Source organism: Crinia signifera, chromosome 4, assembly GCF_055691185.1.
Source record: "Crinia signifera chromosome 4, ASM5569118v1, whole genome shotgun sequence".
In the NCBI taxonomy this organism is placed as follows: domain Eukaryota; kingdom Metazoa; phylum Chordata; class Amphibia; order Anura; family Myobatrachidae; genus Crinia; species Crinia signifera.
In genome coordinates, this window is record NC_139220.1 from 245589762 (window position 1) to 245608463 (window position 18702).

General features: G+C 47.4%; 1 protein-coding gene across 2 annotated transcripts in view; it reads left to right on the forward strand.

The window, feature by feature from the left end:
• LOC146075217 (AN1-type zinc finger protein 6-like) overlaps positions 1-18702 on the forward strand; it is a 58060-nt gene that overhangs the window by 10365 nt on the left and 28993 nt on the right. Inside the window, exons 8-12 of one of the 2 annotated variants that reach the window (XM_083184204.1) lie at positions 3627-3720; positions 3881-3963; positions 5301-5453; positions 5548-5661; positions 7065-7213. In XM_083184204.1, coding sequence (XP_083040330.1) covers positions 3627-3720; positions 3881-3963; positions 5301-5453; positions 5548-5661; positions 7065-7213 — 593 coding nt within the window. Of the gene's footprint in view, positions 1-3626; positions 3721-3880; positions 3964-5300; positions 5454-5547; positions 5662-7064; positions 7214-18702 lie in introns of those variants that run through there. The other variant, XM_083184205.1, reaches the window with a different exon arrangement.

The window sequence follows — 18702 nt, forward strand, 5'->3', positions numbered from 1 at the left end:
TTTTCCGTGCAAAAGCAGGGATCTGGGCGGGCAGCTGACATCCGGCGATGTCATATGTCCGCCCCCTACACGTGCGTCACTGCCGCATTACCATACGTACGCCCAGCGTTTTCATGGGAACTCCCATGAAACGCGGGGCGTATGCATATGGTAATGAGCCCAAATAGCCCTACACGCCCCTCTCCACCCCCTGTTCGGAGTGTTCACATATCATGCGGGATTTGGCCGTACGCCCCGCTCGCACATGCGCAGAGACGCCTCTGCACATGCGCAGACACAAAACATCAGCGGCCCGAACGCACGCTGATATATCCGCACCGATCAGAATAAGGGCCTCAGTAACTAGGGTTAGTCCCACTCTCTCTTTTGCATGAGGACCGTGTTTCTACCCTCTGTCCACCGGGTGGCACTGTTACTCTATCACCGTAATCCCATCCACTAGGAAAACTACTGGTGTATTGTCTCCCACTAAACAGGGCAATGCAGAATTAAACCTCAGGGGTGACTTCCATCAGTGGTCCTGGGAAATGAGAAAGGCCTGGGGAAAAGGGCCTCAAGGGGTAGGACTTAGAGTACCTGGTGTAGGATGCCAGCTCCGGCTGAGGATAGTTGGGTTCTTTCTGGTGCTGTGTACCCTCCAGGGAATGCTAGTGCGGGCGCCTCAGCGTTGCCGCACTCAGCTACACAGGGCTGCTGGCTGTACTAGGTGTTGGGCAGGCAGCCTAACAGGGTGTGCTAGGTGGGGGCAGTGTTCAGTAGTGTACCTGTAGCTGCTGCTGGTGCTGGTTCCGACCAGTCTCTGCCTTCTGTCTTCTCTGGTGTCCAGACTCTGCTGTCTGCTGGGCCTTGAGCTGCTGTATTCTCTTGGACTGTGCACGCTGCCCGACTGGCTCCTTCTCTTACAGGCTGGGCTGTCATTCATTGCTGTAGATCCCTGCTGCTCAAGCGTCTGGCAGGTCAGGGGTCACAGATGCCACGCTGCTGTCCTCCTCTCTCTCTATACAGGAGTTCTCCACAGTGTCACTCAGCTGCAGGAGAAGTCTCCTCTTCATGTGCTCTGCCTTTCCTCCTCTCTCACACTGCTGGCTCAAGTCACCTCTGACCTCTCTCTTCCTGTCACACTCCAGCCTGCCTGGGTTTAACTCTTTAGGGCTGAGTTTTGCCTGGTGCTGAGGTATATTAACCCCTGGGTAACTGGAATACACGGCACCTATTATTCCACAGTTATGGGGTGTTACATCCGCCCATACTTTTTAATGTGCGTGTCCTCGGGCACACCAACACCCAAGTCCTGAGCTGTGATACCTTTCTGGAACCACTGAGTCCGTTCCTTGAATCAAGGTATAATTTACAAACAGATACAACATTAGCAAGGTGACTAAACAGTGTCGGCAACATTGTCGACGGATGAACAATGGTGCAAAGCATTCAATAACATTTATATAAGTATGACTATGCTCTATACCACAACAGTGGTACCCCTGGTGGGAGGAATGTTGACCACCCCCCATTCGGAGACAGCTCCACTGTACTCTGCAACATGTTCAGGACGAAATTCTGGCCGTCATTATCGCTCACTTTGCTGCTTGACTTGAGGGGCAACTGGATTCGATTGGGGTGTGACTTATGATGGTTGCGATGGATCCGCTGCTGTCGGGTTCCATCTGGATCTCCCATCTGGTAGCTCCCGGTTGTCGACGTAGGCCTCTTAGTGGCCATATAAGGGCGGGTTTTCCATTTGGGGTGTACTTCGCCTCGTGATGGGTCCTCTTTCATCAGCTCGTTCTGCACTCGGGCATGAGAGTACCGCTGGCTACATACATTCGGCCCTTCCTTTGTGTGTCTTGCCACTCTTGCTGTTTTCTTGGAGTGCATACTATTCCCCCGAGGTTGGCTGCGGCGAAGTGGGTGGCTCCCATACCACTTGTTTCTTGCCGCGTATCTGTTGCCTCGAACAGGAGTACCACCAGGGCCAGTGACGTTCACTGCTTGGAGGCCCTTCTCACCTCTGACGACGTCAAATTCTACCATCTCTCCAGCCCTCAGGCTTTGGTATAATTTCCTTGGGTCACTCTTCTGGATGGCGGTGTAGTGGACGAAGATTTCTCGCTTTGGGTCAATACACTCAACGAACCCATATCCACGTTGGACGTGGAACCAGATAACTTTCCCTCGACTTTTCATGCGAACCTGAGGGCCACGGTCTAACCTGGCAGATAATTCGCCTACACTTATATGGCTCTGTCTGCCATAGTAGGTCTGCCCGTCTTCACCTGGACCTACTCTTCCTGTACTCCCCGAGGTTCGGCCCTCCCCCTCGGGGTATTGGAGTTTAAATGGTCGGATGAGGGACAGTTTCGCTCGATGTGCCCGGCTTCCTGACAGTGTCGACAGATGGGCTGGCCCTGATGATCAAATTGGTCGGTCACCCGCCTTCCGTATTCTCGAGGCGGGTCCCATCAACTCTGGCTCGACTGTTGCCTCTCCGTCCTCCATCTGGTCCCTCTGCTGTTCGGCGCGGCTTGCCAGGCTAGCTGGCGTAGGTCCCGCTGCATCGCAGCCATTCCGATGGTCAGGTCTTCCACCTGACGTTGTAGGGATTGGTCCAAGTTTCCCGTTGGCTGCTGGACACTCTGATTGGACCGGTCCTTTGGCCGTGCAACTTGTTCGTAGCTCGTAGCTATGGGGCCTCGAGACCCCGTCATTTCCGGATACTCCACCTCGGGTTCGGAGTGGTTCCCAATGCTTAAAATGGTGGTGTGCTTAAAGTCCGCGAAGGGTTTACCCGGCATTTGCATCTTTAGGATTCGCAATTGGGTCTTGATGTTGGGGTTCGACGCTCCCTCCACGAACTGGATAGTGAGCGTCTCGTCGCCATTACGAATCTCATCTTTATCAGCCGCTTGGATGAGCTTCAGGGTCTTCTGTAGACTCAGGGAGAAATCCCGGAGGGTTTCGCCTGGCCGCTGTTTCCGACCATAGAGTTGCATCTTCAACTCCGGGAGGGTGGCGGTCTCGAAGATCGTGGCCAGCCGATTCAAGATCTGGTCGGTGGCCGTCTTTTGGTCATCCGCCCACGATTCGACCTCACTGAGGGCGGAGCCCGTGAGTTGGCCGATTAGAATTTGTACCCTCTGTTCTTCGCTCGGGGTGTAGAGCTGGGACATGGACTTCAGTTGATTCTTAAACGCCGTGAATGTGGCGCCCTTGTTGGGGTCCCCACTGTAGGTCAGCATCCATGGGGCCCCAAAGTAGTAGGGTAGTGTGATGGGAGCATGAGGTGTCGCTGCTGGGGCAGGTACTACCACTGGGGCTACAACCTGTTGGTCAGCATTGGGGGGCACAGCGGGTGCCTGCCCACCCCCGACCTGAACTGCGTCCATCCTGGTATCGGATTATACTCCGCGTCGACTAGATCCTGTTCGTGACGCCAGATATGTATGTATGTTGTTATTATTGTTAATTATATATTGTCAACCTCTTTTTGTGGATTTTGGCTCATTGTAAATCCAGCAATGGAAAATGTCTGGGTTACCCCCATTCCTTGATGCCCTAAGAATGTGCTTATTTTGCTTCATGGTTAATCCTGCTCTTGTCCTAATAGCACTTTTTGCCATGTTTTGTAGCGGTGTCAGTGGAAAATGTGTTGGAGTCTCAGGATATACTCACCACCCAGGTAGATGAAGCAGCAGGATCAGTGTTCCCAGAAACACAAGCCAGGTAAGCTTTTCCCTGCCCTATAAAACCTCTAACAATGCTTGGGCAATAGGTAGTCATGTCCGAATAAACCATGGCATTACTGACCTGTGTTGCAGTAGCAAACTATGGAACCTTTCTTCATTACCTCTTATTTATGTTTGGTCTTTCCTATGCTTACCAGCTCTCTGCCACTCTCAGAGTCTGCCGGCTCATCTCAGGCTGAAACAACAGAGAGCAGTCCTGCTGAAATAAAAGCGACATCAGGTAAGGTCTTAAACAAATTTATTGTTGGTAGGGGGCAGTGCCATTGCTACCCACTCAGAAGAGCCTGCAAAGCAGGGAAGCCTTCCGCTGGATTGGTGCTCTCAGTGCTGTACTACTGGTCCATTGTTTAGCCGGCTGCTCTGCACCTATCATACTGTAATACAGCACAGTGGAACCCACCAGACCGAGATATGTCCTAAGCTGCGACTTACATTTGGTTATAGACCAAGTGAGAACCGCTTCTACCTTACAATTTTGAGATTTAACTTGTCCTCTGCCTACAATGTACCCCAAATACTTGGCTTCCACAATACCAATGACACATTTCCCAGGGTTGGCAGTATGCCCGTGTGCATGTAAAGACTTTAAGAATGCCTCTACCTTTGGTAGGTGTAATTCCTAATTAGAGCGGAACATAACAATGTCGTCTGAATATGCGGCTGCATATAACCTGTGGGGCCGCAGTAACTTGTTCTTAGCTATCTGGAAGGTTGCTGGAGCACCATGTAAACCAAATGGCAGCACTTTGTACTAAAATAAGCTCTCTGGGGTAGAGAAGGTGTTTTTGCCTTAGCAGCTCCTGTCAAAGAGTCTGCCGATATCCTTTTGTCAAATCAAGAGTAGTAAGATACTGACTGTGGGCTACATTTTCTACCAACTCATCAAACCGGGGCATTGGGTACGAATACTTCTAATTCTTTGTCGCTTGTGTTACTACTGCACAGTTTCATTAATAACATTGTCTCACAAAGCAGGCAATCTATCGTTTACATGTCAGAAAGCAGCTTGTTATTTGTTGCTCTGTTGACATTTAGTGAGTTTTTGGGATACAAGTTGAGGAGCCCGAACTCAGAGCCCTAGGCCCGAATTAGGGTGCTCAGAGCCTGAATTATCTAGTGTGCAGTGGCATAACTATAGAAGGTGCAGGGGATGCAACTGCTATGGGGCCCGGCCGCTCGGGGCACTACCTCACCCCTCAAAAAAAGTGCGGCGTGACTCTTTGATCTGCACTTACCTGCACCCCCCTCTCTGAACTGTACCTGCCAACCCCCCCACAGGTGGCAGCCTGCACTTACCTGCTCCCCTCTCTGACCTACACTTTCCTGCACCCCCCTCTCTGACCTGCACTTACATGCCCCCCTCTTTGACCTCTTATGTAGGGGCGGCGCCCTAATCAAGATTTTGCTATGGGGGAGTTATAGTTACGCCCCTGCTAGTGTGTTCCCAGCTTTAGAATCTATAGAAATGTGAGCTGTGATGTTTCTGTGGCAGTGGCTGCTAACATACGGGCAGGTTTTACTCTGAAAGTACTTTAGCTAAGGATGTGTTGTTATTAGATGCTCCCGATTGCTGTGATATACTCTTGGAGAAGAGTTCCAGTGTTTCAGTAGTAGAAAATGAAGGATTACATCGCAGAGAGTTGCAAGAAGGCAAAAAGAGATGCAAGAGAAAGCATATTGAAACCAAAGAGACCGTAGACAGTGCTGATGGTAAATGATCATTTACTTTGGCTAGATTTAACATTGTATAGTAAAGGAATTTAAGGGGCAGTTTATATGTAATTACAATTTTTCTTCTGTACAGCTGCAGCATCAGTTAAAGCACAGAACTCCTGTGATGAGCCGGTATGCCCTCCAAAAAAAGCCAAGCAGAAACAGAACCGCTGCTATATGTGCCGTAAGAAGGTTGGGCTCACCGGTGGGTGCCATGTTCTTGTTTATTTTTATATGGAGATTGTATATAAATAGATGTATGCTTAATGCCGTGGTTCCCAAACTGTGTGCCTAGGCACCCTGCAGTGCCTCGGGACACCTGCACTGGTGCCTTGGATTCAGTGGCGTAGCTATAAATTTTGCTCCCCCCTGCCAAAAAGTTTTCTCGCTGCATAATTGATCCTAAGTATGACATAAAAACCCACTTTACTTAATTTTATATTTTTTCAAAATTCACGAACAAGAAACTTTTGACCTAGGGGTGCTGTGAAAATATTCCGATACTCTAGGGCGCCGTGGTTCAAAAAGGTTTGGGAACCACTGGTTTTATGTATTGTTTCCACAACAATCCTCTATTTACTAAACATGTAGAAATTCTTTATCAGCACCGACCCTATGGATCTCCGCTACTGTACCATTAAAATGTCCATTTAGCGGTTTGTTTACTATGTGATGCTTAGATTTCCATACATACACAAAGGGGGTCATCTTAACACGGCCCGCCGTCTGCACGAAAGTCTGAACGCACGCAGATTGCACCCACACGCAGATTGCACCCACACGCAGATTGCACCCACACGCATGCTAATGGATGTTTTGTATAAATATCCATTCGCAACTTGCGTGCGGTGGCGAAGTCACTCAATGTTTGATGACCATCAGATGATTTCTACAGTGCTCGCAGATCTAAGACTCCCTGTATGGGAAGAGGGCGGGCAGCTGACACCTCTGACGCCTCCCACCCACACTGCTGTGTGCGAGCAGCCGGGCAATAATACATTTGGCTGTACATGCGAATAAATGTTTATGCGCATGGGCAGTCGTGAAACATCACTCACCGCTGCACATTCTCAAAGGTGAGTATGAAGCTGAATGACCGTCACAGAGAAGAACAGGTGCTGCCGTTATCAATATAAGATAAATGGTATGCAGTCATTAGATCTACTGTGTCTAGGTCGGCAACTATTGGTCAACATGGTGAAAAGGTTGACGGTCAAAATGTTGACATTGTCAAAAGGTTGACATGGAAAAGGTCTACATTCAAAGGGTTGACATGAGATTTTCATGGATGGTTCATACTTTACCATCCACGTGGGCATAGAGTTAGATTATAATAATGTGCTGAGTGCAGCAGGGCATTGTGCCTGAAGCAGGGTGGGCAAAGGCAAAAAAAACATCATGAAAAACTCATGTCCTTTTCCATGTCGACCTTTTGGCCATGTCGAACCTTTGACTGTCGACCTAGACATTTTAGATCTAATATACCATAATCATATAAACAACACCGCTAGAATCTGGCTATGGGCAACACCTCCACTTTTTTCTCTTTAGGAAGTTTGATAACTCTTTGATATTGTGAATGTTCTTAATGTGCACTTATTCTGCCAGGTATTGAATGCCGCTGTGGAAATGTTTTCTGTGGCATCCATCGCTATTCTGACAGGCACAGCTGCCCATACGACTACAAAGCTGAAGGAGCTGAAAAGATCAGGAGAGAAAACCCTGTCGTAATTGGGCAGAAGATACACAAAATATGAGCCATTGCCAGGGGCGGATTGGGGTGGGTGTGTAGGGTTAGGGTTATGGGCTGCGGGGTGGGTGTGTATGGTTAGGGGTATGGGCTGCGGGGTGGGTGTGTATGGTTAGGGGAATGGGCTGCGAGGTGGGTGTGTATGGTTTATGTGTATGGTTAGGGTTAACAGGTGTAACACGCAGGCAGGGGATTGTGGGAGGAATGACCGGAATAACATGCAGGGCAGGCAGAGGATAGGGACAGAATGACAGTTGTAATACAGAGGCAAAGGATGGGGGAGAGAATGACAAGTGTAACATGCAGGGCGGGCAGAGTTTGGGGTCAGAATGACAGGTCTAATATGCAGAGGATGGGGAGAGAATGATCGGTGTAACATGCAGGCAGGGGATTGTGGGAGGAATGACAGGTGTAACATGCAGGCAGGGGATTGTGGGGGGAATAACAGGTATAACATGCAGGGCGGGCAGAGAATGGGGGACAGAATATTACAGTAGGTGTAATATGCAGAGGCAGGGGATTGTGGGAGGAATGATAGGTATAACATGCAGGGCAGGCAGAGTATCGGGACAGAATATCAGGTGTAATTAGCAGAGGCAGAGGACGGGGGAAGAATGACAGGTGTAATACATGAGGTAAACAGACAATACAATAGAGAATAAGGAAAAAAACTTACGCCACTGGACTGCTGCACAGTCTTCACCAAGGGTTACCACACCAATATACAATTTATTTTTTATACAGAGTGGTGAAAAAGTGTCAAAAAGGAGTTTTGCATATAAAGGTATCTTTTGGATTCAAGGCTGGTCCAACATCCCCAAATGAATAGGGCTTACCTTATAAAGATAGAAAAAGCGGAGTGGGGATCCAAATCACGCTGGGTGGTAGTGGACCAAGGGCGCCTGACAGGAGCTGTGTTTACCAGCTGCTGCTCTGAAAACAGGATTGTTAGTCCTGTACACAAAACACAATATACAAGGGAAGTGAGCAGCTCTACAAATAATGTTGTGTAAAAATTAGGAAAAAAAACAGATTGGTAAATCTAGTACAAGAATTTATTAAATGAGCTAAAATGATATACTAAGCCAGTGATATATCAGTAATACACATCAATGTCCATAGATGTGATTGCCTGCTTTGGTGAGATATTTTTATCCAACTTTTAATGTTATGCCAATGTGTTGAAACGTGGCCAGGAGAGTCCCGACTTTTTATGTCCAGAATGGAACAACAACAGTACCCAATAATACAGCCCAGAGAGAGGACCAGACGGAACAACCAGGAGTGGCCCAAGATGGCACAAATTACCAACTCCTGCCGCTGAGTGGATGAAGTGGCTTCATCAACTCCCGCTGAGTGGATGAAGTGGATTCATCCACTCAGTGGCAGGAGTTGGCAATTTGTGCCATCTTGGGCCACTCCTGGTTACTCCATGTGGTCCTCCCTCTGGGCTGTATTATTGGGGACTGTTGTTCCATTCTGGACATATAAAGTCGGGACTCTCCTGGCCACGTTTCAACACATTGCCTGGTTTGGTGAGATCGTTTTATCCAACTTTTAAACTTATGCCAATCACATCTATGGACATTGATGTGTATTACTGATATATCACTGGCTTATTATATCATTTTAGCTCATCTAATAAATTCTTGTCCTAGATTTACCAATCTGTTTTTATTCCTAATTTTTACACACTATTATGTGTAGCGCTGCTCACTTCCCTTGTATATTGCACCTTATAAAGATACCTTAATATGCAAATAGGGCAGGGGAGACAGGTTGGTAATACAGATTGGGTACTGTTTATGGATACTTTGTGATCAAGTCTCTCAGATAAGTCTCTCCCTGTCTTGTTTTAATTTTAATATTCGGGAGACGACCGACTGATTAAGAAGAGGATTAAAAACCTTCTTTTTGACACTTGGACAGCGCAACAGTTTTTCACCACTCTGTATAAAAAAGGGGTAACACGTGGGCAGAGAATGGGAGGCAGGGGATGGGGGAGAAATAACAGGTGTAATCAGGGGCGGATTGGGGACTAAAAGTGGCCCTGGAAAATATCTGGAAGTGGCCTCATGTGGGCGGCAGAAAATCATTAATGGGCAGAGCCAGCAGAACAGTAGGCGGAGCCGCATCCAGCAACGCTGGGCCTTATACTTACTGCAGTGTATGGGGAGAAGGAGGTGAGGTGGAAGGAGGTGGGGCATTGGCCAGGAGCAGGCAGAGAGGACAGCGGGCAGGAGAAGGTGGGGCCACCCAGTGATGCGCTGTCGTCGCTGATACATTGCCCGGCAGGGGTGGATCCAGAACAAAATGTCAGGGGGGCACCATAATAGGGAAGGGAGGAGGTTATTTGCGCATGATCACAAAACAGTTGGCATTGCCTCAAAACAAGGGCATGGCATCAAAGGGAATGACGAGGAGAGACAGTGGGTCACAGTGAACAGATGATTGAGAAGGCAGAGGGTGATGTCTTGGAAAGGCAGAGGGACAGGAGAGAGAGGAAAATGGGGAGATAGTGCCACAGGGGAGAGGTAGATGGTGATACAATCTGCGATGGGAAGAGATAGAGAGACAAAGGTGTCTACAGGTAGAGACATAGGGAGCTAGGGAAGGTGGACGGAGGGATGGGAGAGCGAGTGGGGGAGAGTAAGTGAGAGGGGTGAGAGGTGGCAAGAGAAATATGGGGTAGGTGAGAGGAGGAGAGAGAGAGGGATTGGGTAAGAGGGAACAATGAGTGACAGTGATAATAGGGGGAGGGGAAGCCAGAAAGAGGAAGGATAGTGAGAAAGGGCATGAGAGGGGTGAGTAAGTGAGAGGGGGTAAGAGTGGTGGCAAAAGAAAGAGGGGTGGGTGAGAGGAAGAGAGAGTGAGGGGGGAGAGAGAGGGGGGAGAGAGAGGTTGGGTGAAAGAGGAAAGTGAGTGATGGGAGGATAGTAGGGGAAGGGGAGTCAGAGATGGGCAGAATGAGAAAGGGAAGAGGGATAGGGAGAGTGTGTGAGGGGGAGAGGAGGGTGAGCGTGAGTGACAGAGGGAAAGAGAGTGTGGGGGGGGGGGGGCAGGGGCTGGCTGGCAACTTCCAGCCTGGGGACAACACAAGCAAGTGGCCCCAGCTTTCTACAAAAAAAATAAAAACTTATTGTAAAATGTGCATTGTGTGTATGTATGTAGATAAAGTGCCATTTAGAACTTTGTGAACCCCATAGCAACATATTGAATGGGTCCCTGTACAGCCCAGGAACAGTATGCGTCGAAGGTGGATAACAAAAACTTAGGACATGGCTTCGTGGGGATGGATCGTGGCCAAAGAATAGGCTGCGGGGTGTGTCTATATGGTTAGGGCTGTAGGTTGCGGGGTTCGGCTGCAGAGGGGAGTATTCAGTTAGGTGTAGTCTGTGGGGGTAGGGTTAGGCTGCAGGTGGGTGGCAAATGGTTGGGCTGTGGGGGGTGTATAGTGACAGTTAGGCTGTGTGGGTGAGGGTGTGTATAGTTACAGTTAGGCTAGGTACCTTGCTCTGGTGCCCTCAGAAGAAAATCCCCTCTATATGTAGCAAGAAAGACACAGGTGTCACTCAGAGACACGATAAACCTCAAACATGGGCTTTAATGTGTGAACGATGTTTCGGGGTCCAGTGCCCCTTTTACAGAAGAAGGGGCACTGGGCAATCCACCAATGCAGCTGCTGGGGTGCAGATCTCATTCTGGAATCCAGGGGGTACAGTTAAATATAATAAAGTATCCAAATAAGAGCACTCACCAGTCTTCAAATCTTTGCAACATTGAAAAAGGTTTAATACATCACCAATTTACTCAGAGCACATTTGTCGACGTCCTATAAATATGAACAGTTTGTCTTTGGGCTCTTCAGGGCTAGTATCATCTAAATAGCCGGTTAATAATGTCATTGCAATGTCATATATATAGGCGATATTAATGATACTGTAATATCATATGCACTCACAGCTATTTATAAGTACAATTAAAATCATGGGAAAGTCCTATTGTAGTTACCCTTTATAGTAACTCTGAGTATTATGGTCTGCAGACTATCTGATTTACTGTAGTGTGCAGCTGGCAGTGAACGTGGGTTCCACGCTATCTATGTGGAACGCATGCAGCCTTAAGACCCACACTTCCGTCTTGAGCTCCGGAGTTACGCCAGAGGTAAGAGATGTTAATGACAGCAGTATGCGTTCCACGTCTTAATGGCGTGACACGCAAGATACTGCACTATTCGGACATCCTGCCTGACTTCCGGTGGTGTGTTCCAGAGCAGTGGAATGCACACCGGTGGTCTATGGTGCAATATACATGAGAGGAGTCTCTTTACTCGTATAAAAGGTTAGTAATTATTCAGCGTTATTTTTACAGGCTATTTCATACTTTATGCCCACACTGAGATACACCAAAAGTGGGTTATATAGACTTCCGGTCCTAATTAGTGACTGCTATGGACACTACCTTGCACCATGGTATATAAGGTGCTCAGTTGATACACTTGACAGATCTTCTGATGCTGTGATCCCTCTGAAAGCTTGGTCCCAAAACATCGACAAATGTGCCCTATGTACTGTATATTGGTGATGTATTAAACCTTTTTCAATTTTGCAAAGATTTGAAAAATGGTGAATGCTCTAACTTTGAGATAGATATATATATATATATATATATATATATATATATATATATATATATATATATATATATATATATAAATCCAAATCGACCGGCACTCCTTTGAGATCTCCTAGACAATAAGCCCCGGTGCCTGGATAATGATTATGCAGAAATTCAAAGGGAAGCAGCACTCAGGAGGCAGTTTCAAAAGTATAAATCTGTATTAGAGCAACAAGCTTTCGGGGTGTGACCCCCTTCGTCAGGTACATACAGTGAACTTACCCCTGATATACCTCAGAGCAGGTCTGGCTCGCCCCCACACGCTGCCGCCGGCGCAAAGCGCTGAAACAGGAAATACGTCCTGTAGTATCCGGACAAGCCGTTGCTGGGCAACTGAGGGAGTTTGCGTCTCACCTCAATCAGGAAGTAGGCGCCGCACAGTGATAAGTGAAGCGCACACCTTGCAAAGCCGGATGTCAAGTCAGGGGAGGACTGGTTGCTGAGCAACCATAGATACAATCCTCGCTGCGCTGTGGCCAAGACGCTGTATGCACAGTTACAGCGATGAGGGGGAACCAGATCTGCAAAATATAAAAACACCATGAGTGTTAGTTACAAGAAATGAAAATGAGAATAAAGATGAAGAAAAAGAATAAGAAAAAGAAAGCACTGTAAGCAAATATATATAAGAAAAAACAATAAACAGAGCATATATCAGATGTAAAAAAAGGACAATGTAACAAAATTATAATGACATAAAGCACATGATTGCATTCCAGTTGATCTTATCATTAAGACCAAGTGGATGTGTCACATCAAGTTTCAGAATCCATTTGGATTCCAGTCTAAGGAGCTGTCTGGCGCGGTTGCCTCTCCTTAAAGACTCTGGGATGTGATCTATGATGAAGTATTTTAAAGAGGCCAGTGGGTGACGGAGGTTTTTGAAGTGGCGAGCCACAGGTTGATCAATGGCTCTGCCCTTAAGTGACAGATCTATAGCAGACCTGTGCTGTTCCATTCTAACCCTAAACTGGCAGGTGGTTTGGCCAACGTAATAGAGCCCACAAGGACACACAATGATGTACACGACGAAGGGTGTACGGCATGAGACCACATGACGTATGGAAAAAACTTTGCCTGTATGCGGATGTTTAAAATCCTTACAGGGTACCATAAATTTACATGTCACGCAGTTCGAGCAGCTATAACATCCTGCTGCTTTGTAGGTGGTATTGGGTGCCCGAGGGATGCCCATGCCCGTAATTTCCGTTTTGACCAGCCTGTCACGTAAGTTAGAAATTCCTCCTGCACACCCGTCCACATGATGAAAATATCATCAATGTAACGGGTGTACAGGAGTAAATTCTTATTGACCTCAGGCCTGTTGAGAAACACCTCCTCTTCTTGACCAAAGGGGTAAGTTCACTGTATGTTATTTGCTGTATGTACCTGACGAAGGGGGTCACACCCCGAAAGCTTGTTGCTCTAATACAGATTTATACTTTTGAAACTGCCTCCTGAGTGCTGCTTCCCTTTGGAGATATATATATATATATATATATATATATATATATATATATATATATATATAGATAGATAGATAGATAGATATATAGCGCTTTACAGAGAATATTTGACCATTCACATCAGTCCCTGCCCCAGTGGAGCTTACAATCTATATTCCCTACCCCATGTACACGCATACAGACACAGTTATTCTAGGGTTAATTTTGTTAGAAGCCAATTGACCTACCAGTATACCCAAGTGACCCACGCAAGCACGGGGAGAATATACAAACTCCGCACAGTTAGAGCCATGGTGGGAATAGAACCCATAATCTCAGCACTGTGAGGCAGTAATGCTAACCATTACACAATCCGTACTGTATACATATCAGAGATATATAGAGATATATAGAGATATACACAAAGAAGACGCCACACAGGGAAGCATCAGGTCGACGTTTCAGATGTTACTCCTTTATCTAAACCAATATCCAGCAAAAAATACAAAACATGACATTCCTAAATACAGTGGCCATCGCTGGGTCTCGGCGGTTGGCTCCCGCTGTGCAACACGCCGCTTTCGGGTTTCGCCTGACCTCTCACCTCACAACGCTGCGTCATGATGTCAGCATATCTCCGGAGCTGTCCTATGTTGCCAAGCAACAAACATGCCGAGCAACCAACAATTGGGAGATCTGCATAAAGAAACAAAGCAATGCAATAATAAACAAGAAAACAGACAAATGCATAATATCCACTGCAGTGTGTAGTCCGCTGTAAACTTTACAAAAACAAAAACCAAGGACAACTGCTCAGTTATACCTTTCGGTTTCATAGTGTCCAGCTTATAAATCCAATATGTCTCCAATTGGAGCAATTTTTTGCCCTATCGCCACCCCTGATATCGTATGGTACATGGGTGCCATATGCCCTCTGGCCCACTAACATATCAGTGTCTTTGGCCCGCCAGGGTGCGTCTGGCTGCTGGGAGAAATACAAAGGACGCCCGCTCACCACCCCCCCAACCGATCACCCGCAACCTCTCCCCCCCCCCCAAACACACACAGACCTAGCTCCCGGCACCATTCTGCCTGCACCCACCCCCGCCAGCATCCCACCCGCTATCCCCCACCACCCCACCCCCCCCCGCCATCATACCCCGCAATCTCCCTGCAGCATCCCCCCACCCACCACTAGCTCCCGCCAGCCTTACGCCCGCACACCCCCCTGCGATCTCCCGGCAGCATCCCGCCCACAATCCCGCCAGCTCACCCCAACTTCACCACCTCACATATACCTCATTACCAGCTGCTTTGCCCAACTTGAATTACATAGAATGGCTGTCTCATTACTGCCAGTCACACACTAAATGGAGCATCTCTTGCCAAAAATAAAAGGCACACAATTTCAATTAGCGCACACATTTTCTAATCCTGGTGTTACAGTTAAACAAATGCACACAGATGTGGATTAGCAGGCGGAATACGCAGTGCAGACATGTTTGCATTTGTGGGGGGTAGAAAAGATGCTGCTGCAAGCTCCTGCTCGCACGCACCCACCTCCCGCTGGCAACCCCACACGCACACACCCCCCACGTCACCTCCCGCCAGCATCTCCGCCCCCACAATCTCCCAACAGCATTCACGGCTGCACCGCCCCACCTCACCCACCCCCAAGCACCTACCCCCACCCATGGCACCCTTGCACCCCACTCTCTAACACGCAGTACATCCTTTCACAGTTTAAGGGGGCGCAGCCCCTTACAACCTGGTACATACATATTATTAATAAATATCAGGAGGGGTGGAACCCAGTTGTTGATCAATTCAGGTCCACATACACAAAATACATATACACAAAATACATATACACAAAATACACACTGTACACAAAATACACACTGTACACAAAATACACAAAGACAAGGGAGTCCGAGGAGAGGAGAGAGAGAAAAGTGGAGAGAGACAGGAAGAAGAGAAATGGAGAGAGAGAGAGAGGTACCTCATCAGCAGCAGAGGTGCCCGGGAGCCTGGACGTGTCTGGGAGGGGTCCGGCGTTATCTCTCCAGGCAGCCAGGTAGCGGCTCTGCTGGAGCACTGGGGGAGGCCTCTGGATCCTGGGGATGGCTGTCACGGTGTCACCCACGTCCGACAAGACCGCTGCGGCCGTGGAGGAAGCAGCAGGGAGGTGGTGCTGGAGGGGAGGCGATGCTGGAGCCACCATCACATTATCCCCTGCGGCAGCTTGTCAGCTGGTCCGCGTAGCTCCCGTCCCCGGCCTGCGCACCTGACCCACGCCGCCGCTGTGCTGCTTAAAGATCTTTTAAAAGCAGCGGCGGCAGCATGCAGTGGATGAAAAAGTCAGCGCAGCCAATGAATCAGCCTTGTAACAGAGGCTGAGCGGCTGATTGGCTGTGCTGATTTATCATATAACAGAGGCTGAATGACTGACGGGGGGGGGACGGCCGGTGAAACTGTATTAAGTTCGGCCTCAATGTCGTCGGCCTCAATGTAGTCGGCCTCCCGGGAAACTTCCCGGTAGATATAATGGCCAATCCGCCCCTGGGTGTAATATGTGGGCAGAGGATGGGGAGGAATGACTGGTATAACATGTAGGGCAGGCAGATAATGGGGACAGAATATTAGGTGTAAAATGCAGAGGATGGGGACAGAATATCAGGTGTAAAATGCAGAGTATGGGGACAGAATATCAGGTGTAATATGCAGAGGATGGGGACAGAATGACAGGTGTAATATGGAGGTAGAGGATGGGGGAGGAATGACAGGAGTAATATGGAGGCAGAGGATGGGGGGAATGACTGGTATAACATGCAGGGCAGGCAGAGAATGGGGACAGAATATTAGGTGTAAAATGCAGAGGATGGGGACAGAATATCAGGTGTAATATGCAGAGGATGGGGACAGAATGACAGGTGTAATACGGAGGCAGGGGATGGGGGAGAAATGACAGGTGTAATATGGAGGCAGAGGATGGGGGGAATGACTGGTATAACATGCAGGGCAGGCAGAGAATGGGGACAGAATATTAGGTGTAAAATGCAGAGGATGGGGATAGAATATCAGGTGTAATATGCAGAGGATGGGGACAGAATGACAGGTGTAATATGGAGGTAGAGGATGGGGGGAATGACTGGTATAACATGCAGGGCAGGCAGAGAATGGGGACAGAATATTAGGTGTAAAATGCAGAGGATGGGGACAGAATATCAGGTGTAATATGCAGATGATGGGGACAGAATGACAGGTGTAATATGGAGGTAGAGGATGGGGGAGGAATGACAGGAGTAATATGGAGGCAGAGAATGGGGGATGAATGACAGATGTAATATGCAGAGGATGAGGACAGAATGAAAGCTTTAATATTGAGGCAGAGGATGCGGGAGGAATGACAGGTGTAATACACAGTATTTAAAAGCGAATATGATCCTCGCCATTTTTGTTTTGATAACAACGCTGAAATCCGCCCCTGGCCAATACTTTAAAAATGTGTGATACCATCTTTTATATGAAATGCAGTGTGATGCTTTTTTTCCAGGCCTTTTGTCATCTAGGCCTCGGATGTGACACAACTCTATTTAATAAACACCATTTTTCTTACTGCAGCTTTGCCTTAATTCTTTTTTTTTTTTTAGAAATTCTTTTTTTTGCGTTTTTCTGTCAATCAGTATCAAAAACAGTATACAACACGAAGTCCAAGGAAGCATCATGATAACAAAGCATGGTTACATACTTAGAGGAATGATAGTAATTCCAAAACACTGGCAGAGATATTTGCATCACAAATAACTGTATCTATTATGTCATAGTATCCAAGGGCCATAATCGTAGCAGAAAATTATAATATAGAATACAGTAGTAGAGTGGAGGGCAGAAAGATTGAGGGGGGTGGGGCTCAAGGCTGTAGCGAGGTAGTCTAGATAGCACAATGGCATATGTGTAGGTCTCGGCACCTCATAATAGTATGGGTGTCTTTCTCCTCTAGCCCCTGCAATGGGGCGATAATATCATGGGCTGGTAGGTATTAGGGATACATATGAGAGAGTCCTCTTAAAATCCAACCATCTACTCCACATATTTGCATAGTTAGAAAATGTTTCTGGAGTGGAATAATAAATATTATCCATTGCCATGTAGAAGTCCAAACGTTGGCACCATTCCCACAGGGTATGTGGGGCGGGTGAGCGCCAATGAACTGGGAGTATTGCCCTGGCTGCATTATTCATATGTTTAAGTAAAGATTTTTTATATTCAGATATGGGTATATCTGAGTGAGATAGGAGCCGGAAGTCAGGACCGGTCAGGACATTATGGCCCAATATGTCTCCTAATGTCATCCCAAAATGGTTTTATTAAATGACAGTCCCACCATATGTGAAACAGAGTACCCTGTTCCCGACTACATCTCCAGCAGAGAGGGGACACTCCCTTGTAAAATGTATGCAATATATTTGGGCATCGGTATCATCTGGTCAGTAGCTTATATTGAGTCTCAACCACTTCTAGACTGGTCGAGCAGGCACTAGTGGCTTGATAAACGTTAGCCAAGAAATTTCAATCTGTTTGGAAGTAAATTCTTTCTCCCAGGCCTCTTGAAATGATGGTTTAGGGGGCATAAGTGCGGATAAGAGTAATTGATATGCACTAGATATCACATGTGTAGGTGGTTGTGGTTGGGAGCACATCTTTTCAAATGGAGTAAGCACCCTCCCCAATATCTGAGTACCACCTAGTGATGTGAGAAAGTGCCTAATATGTAGGTAAAACCAAGTCTGATTTGGTCAGGCCTGTCCTCTCCACCAGTGTCTCAAAGTGTATATATGTACCAGAGGAGATCAGATGGTATATTCTTGTAACCCCTGCCGACGACAAAGATGACCACCGTCCCATGGTGCCTGGTGGAAACATGGGATTCTAAATAATGGGTGTCAATGGGGATATTTCGGTAGTAATATTTAATTTTACTCTAAGTTTCAGCCATATTTTGGGCCTACTAGTGGGTGTTGAGTACTTCCTATTGTCTTACACCAGACACTCCATATATAAAACAAATATTAGAAGTGATAAGGGGCATCCCTGCCAAGTACCATTCTTAATATGTATTGTATTAGACAAGATTCCATTTACTCTCACCTGTGCCGACCGGGCCGTGTATCTTGTGTAAGAAACCCTCTCCTACGCCCAATCACCTCAGGACACCCTCCATGAAGTCCCAGTCAATCCTGTGAAAGGCTTTTTCTGCATCAGTTGAGAGGAGGACCATGGGGGTTCCCGTGGAGGCTGCATATGAGATCAAATCAATGATCTTTATCATATTGTCTCTGGCTTCCCTGCCTGGGACAAAACCCACCTGATC